This window comes from Moschus berezovskii, chromosome 12, assembly GCF_049115385.1.
Source record: "Moschus berezovskii isolate FMDL1 chromosome 12, NW_MosBer_1.0, whole genome shotgun sequence".
NCBI lineage: Eukaryota > Metazoa > Chordata > Mammalia > Artiodactyla > Moschidae > Moschus > Moschus berezovskii.
Genome location: NC_142471.1, coordinates 81,281,799 through 81,309,065, shown reverse-complemented (window position 1 = coordinate 81,309,065; position 27,267 = coordinate 81,281,799). Strand labels below are relative to the sequence as shown.

Here is a 27,267-nt window from a genome sequence, read left to right as displayed (position 1 = left end):
GGTGGGGGGAGGGGGTAAATGGGGGTGGAGTCACTTCAACCATCCCCACCTGTACTAAGCAAACGCCAGCAAAGAAGCAGCACTGCCGCCTCTCACCCCGAGGGTGCAGCAGCTGCACAGGCTGTGGGGCGGACCATCTCTGCCCTGCACTAAGCGAAAGACAAGAGTTAGCACCAAGGGAATGGCAAACCATTCCAGGTTCTTGCCTGGGGAACTCCACGGACAGATGCCTGGCAAGCTACAATCCAAGAGGTCGCTGAGAGTCGGACACAACTGAGCAACTAATACACACATCCTCCTAACTAGAGAATGGAAAGAAATGACAAAGATAAGAAAGGTGAAACAGGATTCTTTACATCCAATATGAAGTTCTGGACATCCCCACATACAGTTTCACATGTGTGTGAAACTAATCAGAATCAACACAGCAAAAACTTACAGAATTGAACTACGGTATGGAATGCCATCTGTGTTTCAGAATGGTCTCTGGGTGGTAGACAAGCAAGGCAGACGAGAACAGCACTGCCAAAGCCAACTAAATTGTAACTGAATGGATCTTTGAATCTCAGCACAATGAAGAGCCAGCACACTCCTAGGATACACCCAAAAGAAATTAAAACATGTCCAAAACCTGTACACAAAAATTCATAGCAGCATTATTCACAGTAGCCAAAAGGTAGAAATAACCCAAATGACCACCAGCTGACAAACAGAAAAACAAACATGGATTACCGACACGACGAGAGTTGACAACACGCTAAGCAAGAGAAGTCAGGGACAAAAGATCATAGGATTATGTAATTCCACGTGCATGAAATGTCCATAAGAAGCAATCTCACAGAGAAAGCAGATTAGCAGCTGCCTAAGTTAATGGACCGGAGAAGGCAATGGCAAGCCACTCCAGTACTCTTGCCTAGAAAATCCCATGGATGGAGGAGCCTGGTAGGCTGCAGTCCGTGGGGTCGCTAAGGGTCAGACACGACTAAGTGACCTCACTTTCACTTTTCACTTTCACACATTGGAGAAGAAAATGGCAACCCACTCCAGTGTTCTTCCCTGGAGAATCCCAGGGACGGGGGAGCCTGGTGGGCTTCCATCTGTGGGGTCACACAGAGTCGGACACGACTGAAGTGACTTAGCAGCAGCAGCAGCAGCAAGTTAATGGAACTGGTGGGTAAGAAAATGCAGAGTGACTACAAAAGGTGTGGTTTTCCTTACAGGGTGATGAAAAAATTCCAAAACTAGAGAGTGGTGATGGCTGCACCACTCTTTGAATATATTAATGACCACTGAATCATATACCCTAAAATGGTATCATGGTATGTATGAATATTATGGCTATAATTTATAACTCAATAAAGGTTTCACTTTTTAAAAGTGAGCTACATCATATATGCCAAAATGAGCTGACTGCCTCCTAGAACAGAATATTTAAATAGGAACAAGAGTCTCATACACAGTACTCAATAAAATCCAGAATACAATCCAAAATTACTGGCCATATAAAATCTCAGCGCACCTGAGAAGAGATCATCAGCAGGTACCATTACTAATATGTCAAATAACTAATATATCCTGGAATTACCTGTCAAGGATCTTAAAGCAGCTATCAGAAAAATGGCCCAACAACAAATACAAACATTTTTGAAACAAATATAAAAATAAAAAGTTTCGGGAAAGAAACAGAAGACATAAAAGAAGAACAAAATGTAAAAATATAATAAATTAAACTTCTCATAAAAACTCACAAGATGGGCCCAAGAGCAGAATAGAGAAGGTAGAGGAAAGAATCAGTGAATATAAAGATACATAAATAAAAATCATCCGATCTGAATAGATAGAAGAGACTGACGGAAATGAACAGAGCTCTACTGACCTAAAAGTTAATAACAAAACATTTCACATTTGTCTCATTGGAGTCACAGGAGAATTAAAAACTGGAGAGCTGAAAAAAATTTCTGAAGAAATGAAATTTTTGCAAATTTTGAAAAAGATACAAACTTACAAGAAGCTGAGCAAATAATAAAGTAAACTCAAAGAACTGCACATCATAACCAAATTTCTGAAAACCTAAGAGAAAAAAAAGACAAAGGAAGATGACATATTACCTAGAGAAGAATAACAACTTAAATGCCAACAGATCCTTCATCAGAACCCTTGGCACACTCACTATCTTAAATACTCCAGTTCTTAGGCAAAAGAGTGCTCAGTCACTCAGTCGTGTCAACTCTTTGTGACCCCATGAACTGCAGCCCTCCAGGCACCTCTGCCCATGGGATTTTCCAGGCAAGAATACTGGAGTGGGTTGCCATTTCCTTCTCCAAGGCAAAAGAGAGATATGATCAAATTTTTCTTGTATCAAACAAACTCTGGCAGCAGTACAGGATAAATTAGCAAGAAGAAGAAGAAAAAAAAAAAAAAAAAGAATCCGAGAGATTAATCAAAGGGCTACTGCAACAACTCAAGAAAGAAAACTTTAGGACCTGATAAAAATGGCCAGAGAGATGGCAAGGATGGCCAAACCTGGAGAGAACGGCAGCACTACATGCTCTTCAACAGCAAGAATAACTGGCTAAAAGTGACCTTTCAAGACGAAGAGTGTGGGAAGAATCATAAGAAAGAGGAGCTGAAGATGGAGATATTCCAATTCTGTATATGAACCCACGGAAGACTCAGGCTCAATCTGAACTGCTCATGTGTGGGACAGATCCAAAAGCAGCTTAACAGAGGCTTTGAGAACTGAAATAAAATTTAAAACATTGCAAAGTTTCAGACTAATCCCTGAGTCGCATGTGTGCATTCAGATCCAAAGGCTTTGAAAACGGAACTAAGATTAGAACCACTGGCCTCCGATGACAGAGAATTTGTTACTTGTATCTAACTGGTGGGTTGCCTACTATATAAGAATAAATAAATAGACAGGGGTTTTCAGGTGGCTCAGTGGTAAAGATTCTGTCTACCAATGCAGGAGATGCAGGTTTCATCCCTGGGTCGGGAAGATCCCCTGGAGGAGGACATGGTAACCCACTTCAGTGTTCTTGCCTGGGACATCCCATGGACAGAGGAGCCTGGCAGGTCACCATCAGTGTTGCCAAGAGTCGGACATGATGGAGTACCATGACCACCACCATCAAATAGCTAAACACATCAATATTCTCCAGGACCCAAAACCTACATAACATCCAGAATACATCCAAAACCACTCAACATCCAAAGAACTAGGACTATGTCACAAATTCTCAATGGAAAAGAAAATCAACAGATATCAATCCTAAAAAAATCCAGAAATTGGAACCATCAAAGATGTTAGCTATCATAACTGGACTCCATGAAGTAAAAGGTAAAGGCACTTAAATGAAATGGGAAAAGTTTTTAACAGAGAAAAAGAATTCATTAAAAAGAACACAACAGAAATGCTAGGACTGGAAAATATATCTTAAATTTTAAACTGACTCAGTTCAGTTCAGTTCAGTTCAGTCGCTCAGTCGTGTCCGACTCTCCGCAACCCCATGAATCACAGCATGCCAGGCCTCCCTGTCCATCACCAACTCCCGGAGTACACTCAAACTCATGTCCACAGAGTCGGTGATGCCATCCAGCCATCTCATTCTCTGTCGTCCCCTTCTCCTCAGCCCCCAACCTTTCCCAGCATCAGAGTCTTTTCCAGTGAGTCAACTCGTCGCATGAGGTGGCCAAAGTATTGCATCAGTCCCTCCAATGAACATCCAGGATTGATCTCCTCTAGAATGGACTGGTTGGATCTCCTTGCAGTATAAGGGACTCTCAAGAGTCTTCTCCAACACCACAGTTCAAAAGCATCGATTTTTCGGCGATCAGCTTTCTTCACAGTCCAACTCTCGCATCCATACATGACCATGGGAAAAACCATTGCCTTGACTAGACCGACCTTGGTTGGCAAAGTAATGTCTCTGCTTTTTAAAATACTATCAAGGTTGGTCATAACTTTCCTTCCAAGGAGCAAGCGTCTTTTAATTTCATGGCTGCAATCAGCATCTGCAGTGATTTTGGAGCCCCAAAAAATAAAGTCTGACACTGTTTCCACTGTTTTTCCATCTATTTCCCATGAAGTGATGGGACCAGATGACATGATCTTTGTTTTCTGAATGTTGAGCTTCAAGCCAACCTTTTCACTCTCCTCTTTCACTTTCATCAAGAGGCTTTTTAGTTCCTCTTCACTTTCTGCCATAAGGGTAGTGTCATCTGCATATCTGAGATTATTGATATTTCTCCCAGCAATCTTGATTCCAGCTTGTGCTTCTTCCAGCCCAGCGTTCCTCATGATGTACTCTGCATATAAGTTAAATAAGCAAGGTGACAATATACAACCTTGACGTACTCCTTTCCCTATTTGGAACCAGTCTGTTGTTCCATGTCCAGTTCTAACTGTTGCTTCCTGACCTGCATTCAGGTTTCTCAAGAGGCAGGTCAGGTGGTCTGGGATTCCCATCTCCTTCAGAATGTTCCACAGTTTATTGTGATCCACACAGTCAAAGGCTTTGGCATAGTCAATGAAGCAGAAATAGATGTTTTTCTGAAACTCTCTTGCTTTCTCCATGATCCAGCGGATGTTGGCAATTTGATCTCTGGTGCCTCTGCCTTTTCTAAAACCTGCTTGAACATCTGGGAGTTCGTGGTTTACATATTGCTGAAGCCTAGCTTGGAGAATTTTGAGCATGACTTTACTAGCGTGTGAGATGAGTGCAATTGTGCGGTAGTTTGAGCATTCTTTGGCATTGCCTTTCTTTGGGATTGGAATGAAGACTGACCTCTTCCAGTCCTGTGGCCACTGCTGAGTTTTCCAAATTTGCTGGCATATTGAGTGCAGCACTTTCACAGCATCATCTTTCAAGACTTGAAATAGCTCAACTGGAATTCCATCACCACCACTAGCTTTGTTAGTAGTGATGCTTTCTAAGGCCCACTTGACTTCACACTCCAAGATGTCTGGCTCTAGGTCAGTGATCACATTATCGTGACTATCTTGGTCGTGAAGATCTTTTTTGTACAGTTCTTCTGTGTATTCCTGCCACCTCTTCTTAATATCTTCTGCTTCCGTTAGGTCCATACCATTTCTGTCCTTTATCGAGCCCATCTTTGCATGAAATGTTCCCTTGGAATCTCTAATTTTCTTGAAGAGGTCTCTTGTTTTTCTTCTGTTGTGTTCCTCTATTTCTTTGCATTGATCACTGAGGAAGGCTTTCTTATCTCTCCTTGCTATTGTTTGGAACTCTGCATTCAGATGCTTATATCTTTCCTTTTCTCCTTTGCTTTTCGCCTCTCTTCTTTTCACAGCTATTTGTAAGGCCTCCTCAGACAGCCATTTCGCTCTTTTGCATTTCTTTTCCATGGGGATGGTCTTGGTCCCTGTCTCCTGTACAATGTCACGAACCTCCACACAGAGTTCGTCAGGCACTCTATCAATCAGATCTAGTCCCTTAAATCTATTTCTCACTTCCACTGTATAATCATAAGGGATTTGATTGAGGTCATATCTGAATGGTCTAGTGGTTTTCCCTACTTTCTTCAATTTAAGTCTGAATTTGGCAATAAGGAGTTCATGATCTGAGCCACAGTCAGCTCCTGGTCTTGTTTTCGCTAACTGTATACAGCTTCTCCATCTTTGGTTGCAAAGAATATAATCAGTCTGATTTCGGTGTTGACCATCTGGTGATGTCCATGTGTAGAGTCTTCTCTTGTGTTGTTGGAAGAGGGTGTTTGCTATGACCAGTGCATTCTCTTGACAAAACTCTATTAGCCTTTGCCCTGCTTCATTCCGTGCTCCAAGGCCAAATTTGCCTGTTACTCCAGGTGTTTCTTGACTTCCTACTTTTGCATTCCAGTCCCCTATAATGAAAAGGACATCTTTTTTGGGTGTTAGTTCTAAAAGGTCTTGTAGGTCTTCATAGAACTGGTTAACTTTGGCTTCTTCAGCATTACTGGTTGGGGCATAGGCCTGGATTACTGTAATATTGAATGGTTTGCCTTGGAAACGAACAGAAATCATTCTGTCGTTTTTAAGATTGCATCCAAGTACTGCATTTCGGACTCTTTTGTTGACCATGATGGCTACTCCATTTCTTCTAAGGGATTCCTGCCCACGGTAGTAGACGCGACGCGAGAGACGCCGGCCCCAGCGCAACGAACCACGCAAAGAGGTGCGGCCGTGAGGAGCTACCCCACGACTGAGGCCAGGGCCAGCGGCCGAGAGGAGCTACCCCACGTCCAACAGGCGGTGGCTGCACGGGCGCAGGAGGGCCGAGAGGAGCTACTCCGCATTCAAGGTCAGGAGGGGCGGCCTTGAGGAGATACCCCTCATCCAAGGTAAGGTACAGCGGCTGCACTTTGCTGGAGCGGCTGTGAAGAGATTTTCCACGACCAAGGTAAGAGAAACCCAAATAAGACGGTAGGTATTGCTAGGGGGCACCAGAGGGCAGACACACTAAAATCATAATCACAGGAAACTAGCCGATCTGATCACATGGACCACAGCCGAATGTGGTCCGCTGGAGAAGGAAATGGCAAACCACTTCAGTATACTTGCCTTGAGAACCCCATGAACAGTAACAAAGGGCAAAATAATGGGATACTGAATGAGGAATTCCCCAGGTCGGTAGGTGCCCAGTATGCTACTGGAGCTCAGTGGAGAAATAACTATAGAAGGAATAAAGGGATGGAGCAAAAGCAAAACCAATACCCAGTTGTGGATGTGACTGGTGATAGAAGCAAGGTCCGATGCTGTAAAGAGCAATATTGCATAGGAACCTGGAATGTTAGGTCCATGAATCAAGGCAAATTGGAAGTGGTCAAACAGGAGATGGCAAGAGTGAACGTCGACATTCTAGGAATCAGTGAATTAAAATGGACTGGAATGGGTGAATTTAACTCGGATGACCATTTAAAATGACTAGATGGGTTCAAAAGCATAATGACTACTGAGGCAACAGTCAGTGAAGCTGATGATAGTTCAATAGAAATTATACAATCTAAAGAAAGAAAATAAAAAAGAACAGAGCCTCAAGGATTTGTGGTACTAAACAAAAGTCTAACATTAGTATCACTTAAGTCCCAGAAAGAGAAGGGCAAAAGACTGGTGCAGAAAAATATGTCAAGAAATAATGTTTTTTTTAAAAAATCCCTGTATTTGGTGAAAGACAGAAATATAAATTCAAGATGCTCAGCAAACCCTAACCAGGGTAAATTCAAAGAAAGCTACATCCAGATATATCAGAATCTGAACTGCTAAAAACCAAAGATGGATGAAAAGCTTAAAAGTAAGTAGGAGAAATGAAATTGGACATACAGGGGAAAAACAATTAGAATAGAATGACTGCAGACTTCCCATCAGAAACCATGAAAGCTAGAAGAGAGTCAAGCAACATCTTTAAAATACTGAGAGAAAAAAACTGTCAGCCCAGAATTCTGTACTTGGGAAAACATCCTTCAGTATAGAGGAGAGTGAAAAAGTTGGCTCAAAGCTCAACATTTAGAAAACTAAGATCATGGCATCTGGTCCCATCACTTCATGGGAAATAGATGGAGAAACAGTGGAAACAGTGTCAGACTTTATTTGGGGGGGCTCCAAAATCTCTGTGGACGCTGATTGCAGCCATGAAATTAAAAGACGCTTACTCCTTGGAAGGAAAGTTATGACCAACCTAGATAGTATATTAAAAAGCAGGGACATTACTTTGCCAACAAAGGTCTGTCTAGTCAAGGCTATGGTTTTTCCAGTGATCATGTAGGGATATGAGAGTTGGACTGTGAAGAAAACTGAGCGCTGAAGAATTGATGATTTTGAACTGTGGTGCTGGAGAAGACTCTTGAGAGTCCCTTGGACTGCAAGGAGATCCAACCGATTCATTCTAAAGGAGATCAGTCCTGGGTGTTCATTGGAAGGACTGATGCTAAAGCTGAAACTCCAATACTTTGGCCACCTCATGTGAAGAACCGACTCACTGGAAAAGACTCTGATGCTGGAAGGGATTGGGGGCAGGAGGAGAAGGGGACGACCGAGAATGAGATGGCTGGATGGCATCACCAATTCGATGGACGAGTTTGAGAGAACTCCAGGAGTTGGTGATGGACAGGGAGGCCTGGCGTGCTATGATTCATGGGGTCGCAAAGAGTCGGACACAACTGAGCGACTGAACTGAACTGAACTGAAAGAAGGCAAAATATATTCTCAGAACAGACTACCCACTCCAGTATTCGTGGGGTTCCCTTGTGACTCAGCTGGTAAAGAATCTGCCCGCAATGCAGGAGACCTGAGTTCGATCCCTGGGTTGGGAAGATCCCCTGAAGAAGGGAAATGCTACCCACTCCAGTATTCTCACCTGGAGAATTCCATGCACTGTATAGTCCATGGGGTCACAAAGAGTCGGACACGACTGAGCAACTTTCACTTTCAGAACAAGGAAAACTAAGATAATCCATCAGCAGCAGTTGTGCTCAAAAAAAAAAAAAAAGCGAAAGGAAGCAATTCAAACAAAAGGGAAATGACCCTAGCAGGAAATTTGTATCTTGAGAAATAAAGAGCAAAAGAAAGAGCAGCTACCTGAGAAAATGTAAAAACACTGTTTTCCACTTCTTGGATTCTTTAAACTATGAATGATTTTTGAAAGTAAAATTTATACCTCTATCTGATGGGACATGCCATACATGTAGATGTGATACATATATATGTATATATACACCCACTTCAGTATTCTTGCCTGGGACATTCCACGGACAGAGGAGTCTGGTGGGTCACAGTCCACAGGGTTGCAAAGAGTTGGACATGACTGAGCGTATATATATATATACACATATATATACATATATATACACACATATATATATACACATATATATACACATATTTATATATATGACAGTCATAACAAAGGTCAGTGGATGAGGATAAATGGACCTATGTGATTCCAAAATTTCTTAAATTTCCTGAAGTAATATAAATATTAACTCTGAATAGACTATAAAAAGCTGAGATGCCGGGCTGTGGCCGGCGCAGACGCGAGAGACGCCGGCCCCCGCGCAACCGACCACGCAAAGAGGCGCGGCCGTGAGGAGCTACCCCACCCCTGAGGCCAGGGCCGGCCGCCGAGAGGGGCTGCCCCACGTCCAATAGGCGGAGGCTGCCCAGTCGCAGGAGGGCCGAGAGGATCTACTCCACGTTCAAGGTCAGGAGGGGCAGCCTTGAGGAGATACCCCTCGTCCAAGGTAAGGTACAGCGGCTGCGCTTTCTTGGAGCAGCTGTGAAGAGATATCCCACGCCCAAGGTAAGAGAAACCCAACTAAGATGGTAGGTATTACAAGGGGGCATCAGAGGGCAGACAGACTGAAATCATAACCACAGGAAACTAGCCAATCTGATCACATGGACCACAGCCGGATGTGGTCCACTGGAGAAGGGAATGGCAAACCACTTCAGCATACTTGCCTTGAGAACCCCATGAACAGTATCAAAGGGCAAAATGATAGGATACTGAATGAGGAATTCCCCAGGTCGGTAGGTGCCCAGTATGCTACTGGAGCTCAGTGGAGAAGTAACTATAGAAGGAATAAAGGGATGGAGCAAAAGCAAAACCAATACCCAGTTGTGGATGTGACTGGTGATAGAAGCAAGGTCCGGTGCTGTAAAGAGCAATATTGCATAGGAACCTGGAATGTTAGGTCCATGAATCAAGGCAAATTGGAAGTGGTCAAACAGGAGATGGCAAGAGTGAACATAGACATTCTAGGAATCAGTGAATTAAAATGGACTGGAATGGGTGAATTTAACTCAGATGACCATTATATCTACTACTGTGGGCAAGAATCCCTTAGAAGAAATGGAGTAGCCATCATGGTCAACAAAAGAGTCCGAAATGCAGTACTTGGATGCAATCTTAAAAACGACAGAATGATTTCTGTTCGTTTCCAAGGCAAACCATTCAATATTACAGTAATCCAGGCCTATGCCCCAACCAGTAACTCTGAAGAAGCCGAAGTTGAATGGTTCTATGAAGACCTACAAGACCTTTTAGAACTAACACCCAAAAAAGATGTCCTTTTCATTATAGGGGACTGGAATGCAAAAGTAGGAAGTCAAGAAACACCTGGAGTAACAGGCAAATTTGGCCTTGGAGCACGGAATGAAGCAGGGCAAAGGCTAATAGAGTTTTGCCAAGAAAACGTCCTGGTCATAGCAAACACCCTCTTCCAACAACACAAGAGAAGACTCTACACATGGACATCACCAGATGGTCAACACCGAAATCAGATTGATTATATTCTTTGCAGCCAAAGATGGAAAAGCTGTATACAGTTAGCAAAACAAGACCAGGAGCTGACTGTGGCTCAGATCATGAACTCCTTATTGCCAAATTCAGACTTAAATTGAAGAAAGTAGGGAAAACCACTAGACCATTCAGATATGACCTCAATCAAATCCCTTATGATTACACAGTGGAAGTGAGAAATAGATTTAAGGGACTAGATCTGATAGAGTGCCTGATGAACTGTGGATGGAGGTTCGTGACATTGTACAGGAGACAGGGACCAAGACCATCCCCATGAAAAAGAAATGCAAAAAAGCAAAATGGCTGTCTGAGGAGGCCTTACAAATAGCTGTGAAAAGAAGAGAAGCGAAAAGCAAAGGAGAAAAGGAAAGATATAAGCATCTGAATGCAGAGTTCCAAAGAATAGCAAGGAGGGGTAAGAAAGCCTTCCTCAGTGATCAATGCAAAGAAATAGAGGAAAACAACAGAATAGGAAAAACAAGAGAGCTCTTCAAGAAAATTAGAGATTCCAAGAGAACATTTCATGCAAAGATGGGCTCGATAAAGGACAGAAATGGTATGGACCTAACAGAAGCAGAAGATATTAAGAAGAGGTGGCAAGAATACACAGAAGAAATGCACAAAGAAGATCTTCACGACTAAGATAATCACGATAACGTGATCACTGACCTAGAGCCAGACATCTTGGAGTGTGAAGTCAAGTGGGCCTTAGAAAGCATCACTACGAACAAAGCTAGTGGAGGGGATGGAATCCCAGTTGGGCTATTTCAGATCTTGAAAGATGATGCTGTGAAAGTGCTGCACTCAATATGCCAGCAGATTTGGAAAACTCAGCAGTGGCCACAGGACTGGAAAATGTCAGTCTTCATTCCAATCCCAAAGAAAGGCAATGCCAAAGAATGCTCAAACTACCGCACAATTGCATTCATCTCACACGCTAGTAAAGTCATGCTCAAAATTCTCCAAGCTAGGCTTCAGCAATATGTGAACCGTGAACTCCCAGATGTTCAAGCAGGTTTTAGAAAAGGCAGACGCACCAGAGATCAAATTGCCAACATCCGTTGGATCATGGAGAAAGCAAGAGAGTTCCAGAAAAACATCTATTTCTGCTTCATTGACTATGCCAAAGCCTTTGACTGTGTGGATCACAATAAACTGTGGAGCATTCTGAAAGAGATGGGAATACCAGACCACCTGGCCTGCCTCTTGAGAAACCTGTATGCAGGTCAGGAAGCAACAGTCAGAACTGGACATGGAACAACAGAGTGGTTCCAAATAGGAAAAGGAGTACGTCAAGGTTGTATATTGTCACCCTGCTTATTTAACTTCTATGCAGAGTACATCATGAGGAACGCTGGGCTGGAAGAAGCACAAGCTGGAATCAAGATTGCCGGGAGAAGTAATCAATAACCTCAGATATGCAGATGACACCACCCTTATGGCAGAAAGTGAAGAGGAACTCAAAAGCCTCTTGATGAAAGTGAAAGAGGAGAGTGAAAAGGTTGGCTTGAAGCTCAACATTCAGAAAACAAAGATCATGGCATCTGGTCCCCTCACTTCATGGGAAACAGATGGGGAAACAGTGGAAACAGTGTCAGACTTTATTTTGGGTGGCTCCAAAATCACTGTGGATGCTGACTGCAGCCATGAAATTAAAAGATGCTTACTCCTTGGAAGGAAAGTTATGACCAACCTAGATAGCATATTAAAAAGCAGAGACATTACTTTGCCAACCAAGGTCGGTCTAGTCAAGGCTATGGTTTTTCCAGTGGTCATGTATGGATGTGAGAGTTGGACTGTGAAGAAAGCTGATCGCCGAAGAATTGATGCTTTTGAACTGTGGTGCTGGAGAAGACTCTTGAGAGTCCCTTGGACTGCAAGGAGATCCAGCCAGTCCATCCTAAAGGAGATCAGTCCTGAATAGTCATTGGACGAACTAATGCTAAAGCTGAAACTGCAATACTTTGGCCACCTCATGCGATGAGTTGATTCACTGGAAAAGACTCTGATGCTGGGAAGGATTGGGGGCAGGAGGAGAAGGGGACGACAGAGAATGAGATGGCTGAATGGCATCACCGACTCGATGGACATGAATTTGAGTGAACCTCGGGAGTTGGTGATGGACAAGGAGGCCTGGCGTGCTGTGATTCATGGGGTCACAAAGAGTCGGACACGACTAAGCGACTGAACTGATGCATACTGTAATCACTAACACACTAGCATAACCACTAAAAAATAATACAAAGACATACAGCCAAAGGGACAATGGAAAATTTAAATGGAATGCTAAAAGATATCCGGATACATTAAACGTAAACAACCTCAACAGAACAATATAAAGACAGAGATCATCAGACTGGATTTTATATATATATTTACATATGCATACACACATATGCTTAGGTCAGGAAGATCCCCTGGAAATGGCAACCCACCCCATTATTCTTGCCTGGAAAAGCCCATGGACAGAAGGAGGCTGGTGGGCTACAGTCCATGTGGTCACAAAGAGTTGGACACAACTTAACAACTAAACAACACAACCACATACATAAAAACACACAGTATCCTTTCCAAATCAAAAAAGATACATAAAATAAACAATAAGCAAAACTACTGTGGCTCTTAATGTCAAAGTAGACCTCAAAGTAAAAACAATTAATAAAGAAAAACAGGAAATTATATAATGATGAATGGGTCAGTTCACCAAAAAGACATAACAATTCTAATTGTGTATGTGTCTACCAAAAAAGCTTCAAAATACAAGAAGCAAAACGGGCAGAAATGAAAGGAAACAAACAGATAAATCCATAAACAAAGTTGGAAACTTCAACACTCCTCTTTGTAGAGTATCATTCAGTTCAGTTCAGTTCAGTCGCTCAGTCGTGTCCGACTCTTAGCGACCCCATGAACCACAACACGAAAGACCTCCCTGTCCATCACCAACTCCCGGGGTTCACTCAAACTCATGTCCATCGAGTCGGTGATGCCATCCAGCCATCTCATTCTCCGCCGTCCCCTTCTCCTCCCGCCCCCAACCTTTCCCAGCATCAGAGTCTTTTCCAGTGAGTCAACTCGTCGCATGAGGTGGCCAAAGTATTGCAGTTTCAGCTTTAGCATCAGTCCCTCCAATGAACATCCAGGATTGATCTCCTCTAGAATGGACTGGTTGGATCTCCTTGCAGTATAAGGGACTCTCAAGAGTCTTCTCCAACACCACAGTTCAAAAGCATCGATTCTTCAGCGATCAGCTTTCTTCACAGTCCAATTCTCACATCCATACATGACCACGGGAAAAACCATTGCCTTGACTAGACGGACCTTGGTTGGCAAAGTAATGTCTCTGCTTTTTAATATACTATCAAGGTTGGTCATAACTTTCCTTCCAAGGAGCAAGCGTCTTTTAATTTCATGGCTGCAATCAGCATCTGCAGTGATTTTGGAGCCCAAAAACAAAGTCTGACACTGTTTCCACTGTTTTTCCATCTATTTCCCATGAAGTGATGGGGCCAGATGCCATGATCTTTGTTTTCTGAATGTTGAGCTTCAAGCCAACCTTTTCACTCTCCTCTTTCACTTTCATCAAGAGGCTTTTGAGTTCCTCTTCACTTTCTGCCATAAGGGTAGTGTCATCTGCATATCTGAGGTTATTGATATTTCTCCCGGCAATCTTGATTCCAGCTTGTGCTTCTTCCAGCCCAGCGTTCCTCATGATGTACTCTGCATATAAGTTAAATAAGCAAGGTGACAATATACAACCTTGACGTACACCTTTTCCTATTTGGAACCACTCTGTTGTTCCATGTCCAGTTCTGACTGTTGCTTCCTGACCTGCATACAGGTTTCTCAAGAGGCAGGTCAGGTGGTCTGGGATTCCCATCTCTTTCAGAATGTTCCACAGTTTATTGTGATCGACACAGTCAAAGGCTTTGGCATAGTCAATGAAGCAGAAATAGATGTTTTTCTGAAACTCTCTTGCTTTCTCCATGATCCAGCGGATGTTGGCAATTTGATCTCTGGTGCCTCTGCCTTTTCTAAAACCTGCTTGAACATCTGGGAGTTCACGATTTATATACTGCTGAAGCCTGGCTTGGAGAATTTTGAGCATGACTTTACTAGCGTGTGAGATGAGTGCAATTGTGCGGTAGTTTGAGCATTCTTTGGCATTACCTTTCTTTGGGATTGGAATGAAGACTGACCTCTTCCAGTCCTGTGGCCACTGCTGAGTTTTCCAAATTTGCTGGCATATTGAGTGCAGCACTTTGACAGCATCATCTTTCAAGACTTGAAATAGCTCAACTGGAATTCCATCACCTCCACTAGCTTTGTTCGTAGTGATGCTTTCTAAGGCCCACTTGACTTCACACTCCAAGATGTCTGGCTCTAGGTCAGTGATCACGTTATCGTGACTATCTTGGTTGTGAAGATCTTTTTTGTACAGTTCTTCTGTGTATTCCTGCCACCTCTTCTTAATATCTTCTGCTTCTGTTAGGTCCATACCATTTCTGTCCTTTATCGAGCCCATTTTTGCATGAAATGTTCTCTTGGAATCTCTAATTTTCTTGAAGAGCTCTCTTGTTTTTCCTATTCTGTTGTTTTCCTCTATTTCTTTGCATTGATCACTGAGGAAGGCTTTCTTATCTCTCCTTGCTATTCTTTGGAACTCTGCATTCAGATGCTTATATCTTTCCAAGGCAAACCATTCAATATTACAGTAATCCAGGCCTATGCCCCAACCAGTAATGCTGAAGAAGCCGAAGTTAATCAGTTCTATGAAGACCTACAAGACCTTTTAGAACTAACACCCAAAAAAGACATCCTTTTCATTATAGGGGACTGGAATGCAAAAGTAGGAAGTCAAGAAACACCTGGAGTAACTGGCAAATTTGGCCTTGGAGCACAGAATGAAGCAGGGCAAAGGCTAATAGAGTTTTGTCAAGAGAACGCACTGGTCATAGCAAACACCCTCTTCCAACAACACAAGAGAAGACTCTACACATGGACATCACCAGATGGTCAACACCGAAATCAGACTGATTATATTCTTTGCAACCAAAGATGGAGAAGCTGTATACAGTTAGCGAAAACAAGACCAGGAGCTGACTGTGGCTCAGATCATGAACTCCTTATTGCGAAGTTCAGACTTAAATTGAAGAAAGTAGGGAAAACCACTAGACCATTCAGATATGACCTCAATCAAATCCCTTATGATTATACAATGGAAGTGAGAAATAGATTTAAGGGACTAGATCTGATTGATAGAGTGCCTGATGAACTCTGGACGGAGGTTCGTGACATTGTACAGGAGACAGGGACCAAGACCATCCCCATGGAAAAGAAATGCAAAAGAGAGAAATGGCTGTCTGAGGAGGCCTTACAAATAGCTGTGAAAAGAAGAGAGGCGAAAAGCAAAGGAGAAAAGGAAAGATATAAGCAACCTAGTGAATTAAACTAGAAATAAATAAAAGAAAAAGATCTTGTAAATTCCCAAATATTTGGAAATTAAACAAAATACATAAGCCAAAGAAAATGTCTCAAGGTAAAGTATAACTTAGTTAATTACACTGAGTAAAATCAAAGTACTGCATATCACAATATGCGAGATTCAGCTAAAGCAGTGCTTAGAAGAACATGTATAGCATTCAAATACTCTTATTGAAAGGAAGAAATATCTCAAATTAATGATCAAAGCTTTTCATCTTAAGAAAAAAGAATAAGAAAAGCAAATTAAAACCAAAGGAAGCAGGGAATTCCCTGGTAATCCAGAGGTTAAGATTTGGGGTTTTTACTGTTGTGGGCCCAGGTTTAAAATTACACACAAAAAAAGGAAGCAGCAAGCAATGAAGCTGAAAACAACAAAAGAAAAAAACAAACATCAGGAATCAATGAAACCAAACACATATTCTTTAAAAAGATTGATAACATTAATAAATGTCCAGCCAGACTAAGCAGGAAAAAACGAAAAAAACATAAACTACCAATATCAAAAATTGAAGAAGAAATATTAAAAACCCCACAGACTTTAAAAGGATAAGGAAATATTACAAACAACTTTATGTCCATAAATTTGAAAACTTAGATGAAATGGACTCATTTTTGTTAAGGTACAATCTGCCAAAACTCATTCAAGAAATAGATAAAATGAATATCCCTGCACCTATTAAAGAAATTGAGTTCACAGCTGCAAGCCTTCCACAAAGAAATTCCAAGCCCAGATGGCATCACTGATGAATTTGCCAAACATTTACAAAAAAAGTAATACCAATTCTACATAAATTATTCCAGAAAACATAAGAAAAGGGAGCAATTTCTAACTCACTTTATAAGGTTAGCATTTTACCATGATAAGGAAACCAAAGACATTACAAGAAAATTACAGAGCAATCTCTCTCATCAACACATAAGCAAAAATCCTCAACAAAATATTATCAGATTAAATCCAGCAATATATAAAAAGTGTAATACACTGCAAACCAAGGAGTTTACCCCAGGAATGCAAGGTTGATTAAACATTTGAAAATCAATTTAATTCACCAATATTAACACACAAAAGAAAAATCAAGTGACTATCTCAATAGATGTAGAAAAAAATCATGTGAAAAAATTCAATACCCATACATGACTGTAAATGGAAAAACTCTCAGTTCCTTTCCTCCTGTGTAGAAAAAAAATCCAGTTCTTCCCCACTGTGTATTGTTCCCCATAAGTCTCCTTTTCTACTCACATCACCTTCACTTTGGTCACCAAATGTATGGAGGTTTCCCCCCAATACCAGGGAATTCGGCTGAAGCTCCAATACTTTCGCCACCTGATGCAAACAGCCGACTTGTTGGAAAAGACCCTGACACTGGAGAAGATTGAAGGCAGAAGGAGAAGGAGGTGACAGACGATGAGATGATGGGATAGCATCACCGATGCAATGGACATGAACTTGGGCAAACTCCAGGAGATGGTGAGGGACGGGGAAGCCTGGGGTGCTGCAGTCCATGGGGTTGCAAAGAGTCAGACATGACTGAGCGACTCAACAAAGACAACCTAGGAACTCACAGACACCAGAAGGGTGTCCAAGAATTCAACTCAATTCTGGAGTTGAACAGGAGATAGCATCAGATTCCACAGGTTAAGGGTTCAGTCCTATAAAGCTCCCCCCTCAAGTCTGACGCCAGCTGCAATCCCATTTAACACCTATGCTTCTGACCAACTAGCCACAGCCTGGGGGATCCAAACATCCACTCCCTGTATTCGATCAGCTTGCTACAGAGACTCACAGAACTCACACATTTTATTTACTAGATCACCGGTTTATTATAAAAGTATATAATTCAGAAACAGCCAGATGGAAGAGCTACATCGGATAATGTATGGGTGAAGGGGTTCAGAATTTTCCTGCCCTGCCCAGGTACATCACTCTCCCAGCACCTCCAAGTGTTCATCAACCAAGAAGCTCTCCAAACCCCAAATTTTGGGGATTTATGGAGGGCTGACCATGTAGACATCATAGATCATTATCTCTATTTTCAGCCGTTCTCCCTTCTCAAGAGAATGGGGGACAGGGCTGAAGAGTCCAAGCTTCAAACCATGACTTGGTCTTTCTGGTAACTAGCCCTTATCCGGAGAAGGCAATGGCAAGCCACTCCAGTACTCTTGCCTAGAAAATCCCACGGATGGAGTAGCCTGGTAGGCTGCAGTCCATGGGGTCGCTAAGGGTCAGACACGACTGAGCGACTTCACTTTCACTTTTCACTTTCACACATTGGAGAAGGAAATGGCAACCCACTCCAGTGTTCTTGCCTGGAGAATCCCAGGGACAGGGGAGCCTGGTGGGCTTCTGTCTATGGGGTCACACAGAGTTGGACACGACTGAAGTGACTTAGCAGCAGCAGCAGCCCTTATCCAGGAGCCAACCAGGAGACCACACTGAGTCACCTCACTGAACAAAACACAACATGATCACCAGGGAAATTACAAGGGTTTCAGGAGCTCTGTGTTAGGAATAAAGGTAAAAAAACAACATTATAACACAAGATGCTTCTAGTACTCTTATCACTTAGGAAATTATAAGGGTTTTAAGAACTCTATGCCAGGAACCAGAGGCAGACCAATATACATTTTCCGTTATCGTATAATGATCAACTCTTAAAATTAGGAACAGCAGAGAATTTCTTTAACCTAATAAAGGACATTTATTTAAAAAAAAAAAAAAAGTCTGCAGCTAACATGATACTTCACATTTAAAGATGTTTAAAGACTGAATGTTTTCCACCTAAGATTGGAAACAAGGCAAGGATATCCACTCTTCTACTCTTATTCATCATCTGGTTGAAGGTCCTAGCTAGTGCAGCAGAACAAGAAGAAAAACGGGATATAATGGGAAAGGAAGACGTAAAACAGGTACGACTGTCTATGTAGAAAACCCCAAAGAATCCACAAAAACAGCTACTGAAACTGAGTTTAGCAACATTGCAGAAAACTAGGTCAACATACAAAAATCAATTGTTATTTATACATAATGAAAAAGAACAAATGGAAACTGAAATTAAAAGAAACACTATCAATTATAACAGCATCAAAGAATACAAACTACTTGGGTACAAATCTAACAAAATATGTTCAGGATCTGTATCTGAAAAGAAATCAATGAAAACCTAAATAAATGAAGAAATATATCTGTTGAAGGACTGGAAAACTCAATATTATCTAGATGTCAATACTACCCAATATGATCTCTTGAATCAACACAGTCTCAATCAAAATTCCAGCTTTTTTTAAGAAACTGACAAACTGACTCTAAAATTTATACGGAAAAAGCAAATGAACTAGAATAAACAAGTGAATTTTCAAAAATAAAAACAGTTGAAGAAATCTCACTATCTAACTTCAAGACTTACTATAAAGATTCAATAGTCAAAAAAGGCATCCCCAGAAGGCAATGGCAAGCCACTCCAGTACTCTTGCCTAGAAAATCCCATGGATGGAGGAGCCTGGTGGGCTGCAGTCCGTGGGGTTGCTGAGGGTCGGACACGACTGAGCAACTTCACTTTCACTTTTCACTTTCACACATTGGAGAAGAAAATGGCAACCCACTCCAGTGTTCTTGCCTGGAGAATCCCAGGGATGGGGGAGCCTGGTGGGCTTCCGTCTATGGGGTCACACATAGTCGGACACGACTGAAGTGACTTAGCAGCAGGACAGACACATGGATCAATGGATCAATGGAACAGAATATAATCAAGAAAAATATATAGAGATGACCAACTAATTTTCAACGAAGGAGCAAAACATCAGTGAAAACAGGATAGCCTCTTCAACAAATGCTCACTCCATAACGAAAAGGGGATCAATTTACCAATAGGATATAATACAAAATTTCACGCACCTAATAACAGAGGCTCAAAATACATGAAACAAAAATAGATATAACTGCAGAGAAATAGATAATTATGAATTATAATTGAAGATTTCAATATGCCATCTCAGTAACTGACAGAAACAGACAGAAAATCAGAGAAGTTTTAGAAATCTTGAACAAAACTATCAACCAACTTGACCTAATTGAAATTTACAGAACACTCCCCCATCAATAGCACAATACACACTCTTTTCACATGCACAAGGAATATTTACCAAAGTGAACAATACTCTACACAATAAAGTTTAAGTCCTATCCATACAGCCTTATACATACTAAATAAACTGAACTTCTAGCTATAACTATTAAATGAACTGAGTTTATATTAAATAAATTAAATTCAAACTTAAAGAATTATTTCCAAGTCTTGAGGGCTTCACTGGTGAATCCTACCAAACATGTAATGAAGAAATAATGTCAGTTCTACACAAACTTTCCTGGCATATTGAACAGGAAGGTCCCAGCTCATTCTATGAGGCCAGCATTACCCTGACTCTGAAACCAGACAAAGTTACTACAAGAAAAGAACAAAACAATATCCTTCCTGAACATATACACAAAAATTCTTTAAAAATTTTAATAAATCAAATCCAAAGAATACATAAAAAGAAAAATATATCATTTCAGATGAGGTTCATCCCAGGAATGTAAGGCTGGTTTAATATTCGAAAATTAAGCAATATAATTCATATTAAGCTTAAAATGAAAAATTATCATCTCAACAGATGCAGATTCCAATCTCAACTCAATTCCAATAAAAACTCTCAGAAAACTAAGAATAGAAGGGAACTTCCTCAATGTGATAAAAGGGATTTACAAGAAACTTACACAATCATCTAAAGTTGAATATTTTCCCCTTAAATCAGGAACAAGACACAGTCAACTACTCCTTATCACCTGTATCACTATAATGGAGGTTCTAGCCAGGGAAATAAGGCAAGGAAAAAAAATGAAAGGCATCCAGATTGCAGAGAAAGGCCTTAAAGTATCTTTATTTGCAGACAACATAATCAAGTATGTAGAAAATCATAAGGAATCTACAAAAACTACCACTACTACAAACAAGTAATTTTAGGAAGATTTAAGGATACAAAATCAAAGTACAAAAGTGGAGGGGGGATAAAATGAATTGGGAGATTAGGATTGACAAATACACACTTTGAGGAGAAGGAAATGGCACCCCACTCCAGTACTTTTGCCTGGAAAATCCAATGGATGGAGGAGCCTGGTAGGCTGCAGTCCATGGGGTCGCTAAGAGTCGGACACGACTGAGCGACTTCACTTTCACTTTTCACTTTCATGCACTGGAGAAGGAAATGGCAACCCACTCCAGTGTTCTTGCCTGGATAATCTCAGGGACGGGAAGCCTGGTGGGCTGCCGTCTATGGGGCTGCACAGAGTCCGAAACAACTGAAGCGACTTAGCAGCAGCAGCAACATATATACTTTGATACTATGTATAAAACAGACAACTAATGAGAACCTTCCATATAGCACAGGGAACTCTACTCAACTCTGTGGTGACCTAAATGGGAGGAAATCAGAAAAAGAGCAGATATATGTATACATATAGCTGATTGATTTTACTGTACAGCAAATGCAAAAGTAAATCAAAATGGACTCAACCTAAATGCAAAGCGTAAACCTACAAAAATTCTACAAAAAAAAAAAGAATTAAAGAAAATCTTTTATTTAGGCAAAGGTTTCTTAGATACCAACACTAAAAAAAATAAATAAAATCCATAAAAGGAAAAACTTGAGAAGCTGTAATTCATTAAATTTAAAACTTCCATCCATTGAAAACTGTTAAGAGAATGAAAAGACAAGCCCCAACATGCAAGAAAATATTTGCAAATGACATACCTTATAAGGAAACAGTATGCATAATATGTAAAGAATTTATAAAAATCAATAATAAGAAAAAAACAATTTTTAAAATGTGCAAAAAATCTGGACACCTCACCAAATGAAACTACAGATGGTAAGTAAACACATGACAAGATATTCAACATCATTAGTCATTGAAAGTTAAAGGAAAGTCGCTCAATCCTGTCCGACTCTTTGCAACCCTATGGACTATATAGTTCATGGAATTCTCCAGGCCAGAATACTGGAGTGGGTAGCCTTTCCCTTCTCCAAGGGATCTTCCCAACCCAGGTATCGAACCCAGGTCTCCCGCATTGCAGGCGGATTCTGAGCACGGAAGAACTGATGTCTTCAACCATGGTGCTGGACAAGACTCTTTAAAGAGTCCCTTGGACAGCAAGGAGATGAAATCAAGTCAATCCAAAAGGAAATCAACCATGAATATTCACTGGAAGGACTGATGCTGAAGCTGAAGTTCCAGTACTTTGGCCACCTGATTCGAAGAGCTGACTCACTGGAAAAGACCCTGATGCTGGGAAAGATTGGAGGTAGGAGGAGAAAGAGATGGCAGGGGATGAGATGATTGGATGACATCACCAACTCAATGGACATGAATTTGAGCAAACTCCAGGAGATGGTGAAAGACAGGGAAGCCTGGCATGCTGCAGTCCACGGAGTTGCAAAGAGTTGGACGCAACTGAACAACACGGAACTTTTGAGAGTGACTAATATTTTTAGGATCTTGACTGTGATGATAGTTTAAGAGGCGCATACATACATCAAAACTTTTTAAATTGTGGTTTACTGCATGTCAATTATACCTCAATTAAGCTCTTAAAAATAATTTTTCAGAATTCAACTATATTCATTTTCAAAGTGCTACAAAGGAAAAACAGTGCTACAAGAGTATATAATGAGGGGTCACGTAGTCTGAAGAGTTAGAAAAGCTTCCTTCGGACACTAGGATATGCTAAAATTTGAAGGATCCTTAATCAGTCAAGCAAAGACCACACAGGAAAGAGGGCTCAGAGAGATGTGACAGTATGTGTGAAATGCCCTGAGTCCAAAAGCAATGTGGCACTTTGAAGGCACTTTAAAAGGCAGGAAAGCTGGAAGAGTGAGTCAGTCATCTGCTACAGGAACCAAATTATGCAGACACATGGTCTTGAAAACCATGCTACTCCAAGTAACTTATTAGTTGGGGATCTCAGAAACACTCAATTTAAACTATTATAAAATTCCATTGTGTGATTTTCATAGATTAATAACATGAAAAGAACCCATGCATATAAATTACACATTAGACTCTTAGTTTGAAATAAAGACTTGTGGACAGGGAGCATTCAATTTAAACATCATAATTACTGATAGCTTTCCTATTATTATTAAAAAGGATTCCAAATGATGTATGTGTATAAACACACATATGTTGGGGGGGTTTAGTAGTAACTTAGGAAAAATATTTACACATTTAACCCTACTGCTTTCTATTTACAACAGCAATCTCACTCCTGGTAGTATATCTTCATTTTGCTGTTAAAACAGAAATAGATTACTTCTATTATAAACATGTGAAATTCATCATCCATATTTGACTGATCAAAGAGGTTTAAAAAAATCTACATACATTAGACATACAGCAAGATTTAACAGATGATTAGATGATTATTCAATAAATGTACTTTAATAATAAATTTAAATTTATAAAATATTTAGAATATAATGAGGTATTTTCCAATCTCAGAACATTAATCTCAGCTATTTTCTTTACCTAAGAGAAATTAGAAGTCTTAGGTTCCTAAGTCATATAAGCAAAAAAATGTCCAAGCATGAATTCAAATTATAAATTTATATAAACATAAATCTCAACTACAAAAATAATTCTAAAGACCTAGCTTATAACAGAGTATTATTCACTCAAATAGAGTTTGTAGCAAAATGCTTTCTGGCCTAATGTTATACAATGCTGCCCAAGTAAGTGTAATTCAAATTTGCATATATTTCATATATCATATCCTTGATTATTATATTTCAAATTGGCACTATCCTTTCTGATTCTCAGTCCTAAGTCTTTGGCTAAAGATCGGTGTTCATTCCGTTTTACCTAGCTGAGGAATGGCCTATAATCTGAGAGTTTTATTCTTTCCAAATGGAAACAGAAGGCTGAAATCAATCCTAAGAAAACTGAAGCACCACTTTTGATACCATATTTGCTGCTGCATTTCTCCCCCCAACCATCAATCTTCCCTTCTAAAGACGCTTTTGAAGAATACTCATTCCCTAGTGAAATCCCTACACTAGAAAAAAAGAGCTAAGTTACCATGGAACCAGCCAATTAATTTTGACACCTGCTTACCAAGATTGATCATTTTTGATGTCTGTGTGTAAGGTTGCTATCCTTCAGTTTAGTAAAAGATTTTCAAGATAATTAATGAAGTGAGAATTTCCAGTTAAAAGTCTTTCCCACTGTGATATTACTTCAAATATTGGGTAAAACAAGCGAACATTCTGAAAGAAACCTTTCTTAGCTTAGCAGGTACTTTACCCGGAAGAAATCTTTTCTTCTAAATTGATTCATCCCTTTAACATTAAATACTTCTTTACCCTAAAAGTATATATAATAAAACACAAAGAGTTGTACCAGTTATATTTACTCTAATTAATAGCTGATACTCCAGAGAATGAAAAAGTACTTGCTAACAGAATCAGTTCTTGCTAACAATGAATCATAGGAAACAGCTTCCAAGGAAATGAATACTCAATGATAAGTCCAGGGTTTATTGTTATTTAACTACATCTATATTTTTAAAAAACTATTCCTCTTTTACTCACTAATGTATTGTTTATGAACAGCAACCATCTCTCTATATTATTTAAGCCGGTTTTAACTTGATCTGTGACCTTTCTTACTAACTGGGACAACATCTGCTAGTGAGGTTACAGGCTGCTGATCTAGCTGATTAACAATTCCACTTCTATACAATGTAGACAGAGGCTTCTCAGGACTGCACCAATTTTTTTCCTCTTTAGACAAACAGAGCAATTCCAACCAAAGGCCAATGTCCCTAAATTACATATGAATCAGGCACTCTTTCTCTTTATGTAAAAACGGATATAAAAAATGTATGTGGCTTTTTTTATTACTGACTACCAGTTTCTATGTTCAAAATCCTCTCTTGCCAGGTAAAGAGGCTGGGCTGGCTGTTTCCACCAAAGCAAAAGTTTTAGAACACTTAAGTAAAAAAGACTACTAACAAGCCCAGTTCAAAACAGTATCTTTGTGGGTCTTGAAACATTTTTTAAAACTTTTAATTAGTAACTCTACTAAATTTTTTGAAGTATTTTAAAAAACAAGAGTATTACCCTAATTTGTGAAATTACGAAGCTAGGAAACATTTCAACTTACTTCTACAAAAGAATTTCATAAAACTTCATTCTGAGATTTCACTTTCAAAATCTTGCTGTAAATTAAACAGTAAGATCTACTTAAAATTAAAAAGTCCCCTTTTAAAAAATACATTTTACAATAAGGTTTCAGGGACTTGTCTTAACCGGAAAGTTTAAAAAAAAGGAAAATATGCTGTTTAAAACTCCCAGGAAATTTTCTTTTGATACCTAAGTAAAGTGAACCATCAGCTTCACTGGTGGCTCAGTGGTAAAGAATACATCTGCCAAAGCAGGAGGCACAGGTTTGATCCCGGGGTGGGGAGGATCCCCTGGAGAAGGAAATGACAACCCACTCTAGTATTCCTGCCTGGGAAATCTCATGGAAAGAGGAGCCTGGTGGAATATACAGTTCATGGGTTTGCAAAGAGTCTGGTCACGACTTGGCAACTAAACAACAACAAAGGTGAACCATAGTCTCATCTTTGCCTTAGAACCCAAGAGACATTCCACTTAGATCTGGCTATCACTGTGACAATAAGGAACCCACAGAATGCAAATTCTGAGCCACTAACCCAGCCAGCAAACTTGATCTGAACTATCTGGATGACACAGAAGTTGACTTACTTAAGGACTGTTCTGCACAAGTTGTCAGATGGACACCCTATTGGTCTCAAGTATTTTATTTGCTGCTCCCCCACACTCATCCATTTCTTTTCATATCAGGCAGCGACGCAATACACATGAACCAATAGGGGACAAGTATTTTTACTGCTGTAAAGCAAGCTCCTTTAGGGCCTTAAGCTTCCGAAACGCCGAAGTGATGCTTCCACACAATAGTTGATAGTCAAATAACCAGTTAGGAATATCTATTATCTCCACCACACTATAAAGTCCAGATATTTCATCCCTTTATCTAACTCACTCTATTTCTCAATTCAAGATTTCTTTTCGCACAATTCAGCACAGTAATACTGGCTAAAAGTAAACGTTCCAGAGTTAGGCTGGCTGATTTGGATCACAACTCTGCCATCAGTACTGTGCAATCCTGGGCAAATTACTTAAATTCATTACCACGATTTCTCTCCGTAAAACCAGTATAGGAATCCTAGAACTCTTTGAGGAACAAATGAGATAACCCAGGTGAAGGCACTCAGACCAGTGTCTGGCACATAGTAAGGTCATCATAAATTCGACTTAGGATCACCGTTACTAAATACACTAACAAGTTAGCAGGGGTTACCTCTAGAGAAGGGAGTAGGCTAGGGAAGAGGGAGATACGGGCAGACCAGAACTTTTAACCTTTACACTTCTGCACTGTTTGAACGCTTCACAATGCGCAAGTATTTCATGACTTACGTGCATCATTTTTTATTGAAAAACAGTGTCCGCTAACAAAATGATGTTTGGCATCGTAGCTGAGTGCGGAATTTTGACCATCAGGGAGAGAGACCGGCGGCGGACAGGTGGACCACCCGGAGGGGCTTCGCGGCTGTCGGCGCCGAGGCGCGGGGCCCTGAGGAAGGCAGGGGACCCCGGACCAAGGCCCTGGGGGCCGCTCCCAGCCCGGGGACCCCGGACCAAGAGGGGACGGGGGTGGGGGAGAGGCCGCGACGCTGCGGGGCCAGGCTGAGGTTCGGGGTTCGGCGAAGGCACTTACTTGAACCTGCCCTGGCAGTGCTGGCACTGGTCGCCCACCCAACCCGGGTCGCAGAGGCAGGTGGAGTTGACACAGCGGCCCGAGAAGCAGGAGCCGGTCCTTTCGCAGGGCTTGGACTGGGACACCTGCGCGTAGAGTACCAGGTAGAGCAGGCCATAGCACAGCAGCCAGCTGTTCCCGTCCAGCAGCCAGGAGGAGGCGCCCCCGCCGCCGCCGCCGCCGCCTGCCGGCCGAGCCCTCCACGGCCCCGGGGCCGCCGGCTGCGGGGGGCCAGTGCGGGCCCGGCCCCCCGGCTCCATCTTCCCCAGCGCCCCGGGCCGGCGGGGCTGCGCTCGCGGGCGCCGACAGGGATGCTCCAGAGGGGAAACCCAACCGGAGAGGAAAACACCGCGCCGCCGCCGCTCCTCCTCCTCCTCACCGGCGCCTGCCCCAGTCCCGCTCCCCGGTCCGGACGGGCAGATCCCAGCCGCGCTCGCCTCCGCTCGGCTCCCTGCAGCCGCGCTCGGGCATCGCCTCTCCGTGCGCTGACCTTGTCCGCTGCAGGCCGAGCCCACGGCCGCGGCGCCCCGGACCGGGCCGGAGGCGGGGACCTGCGGGAGGGGGAGGGGACCCCGCGCGCGGCCCCGCCTCGCCCGCCGCTCGGGCCAGCAGCCT

The 27,267-nt window shown here is 41.6% G+C and overlaps 1 protein-coding gene across 2 annotated transcripts in view; it reads right to left on the bottom strand.

Moving 5' to 3' along the window:
- ATRNL1 (attractin like 1) overlaps positions 1-27,056 on the bottom strand; it is an 843,932-nt gene extending 816,876 nt beyond the window's left edge. For both annotated transcript variants that reach the window (XR_016038801.1, XM_055424575.2), the window contains exon 1: positions 26,614-27,056. Coding sequence is in view for 1 of the 2 variants with exons in the window: in XM_055424575.2 (XP_055280550.2) it covers positions 26,614-26,912 (299 nt within the window). In the remaining variant the exon portion in view is untranslated. The remainder of the gene's footprint in view (positions 1-26,613) is intronic.
- Between the last annotated feature and the right edge of the window lie 211 nt (positions 27,057-27,267).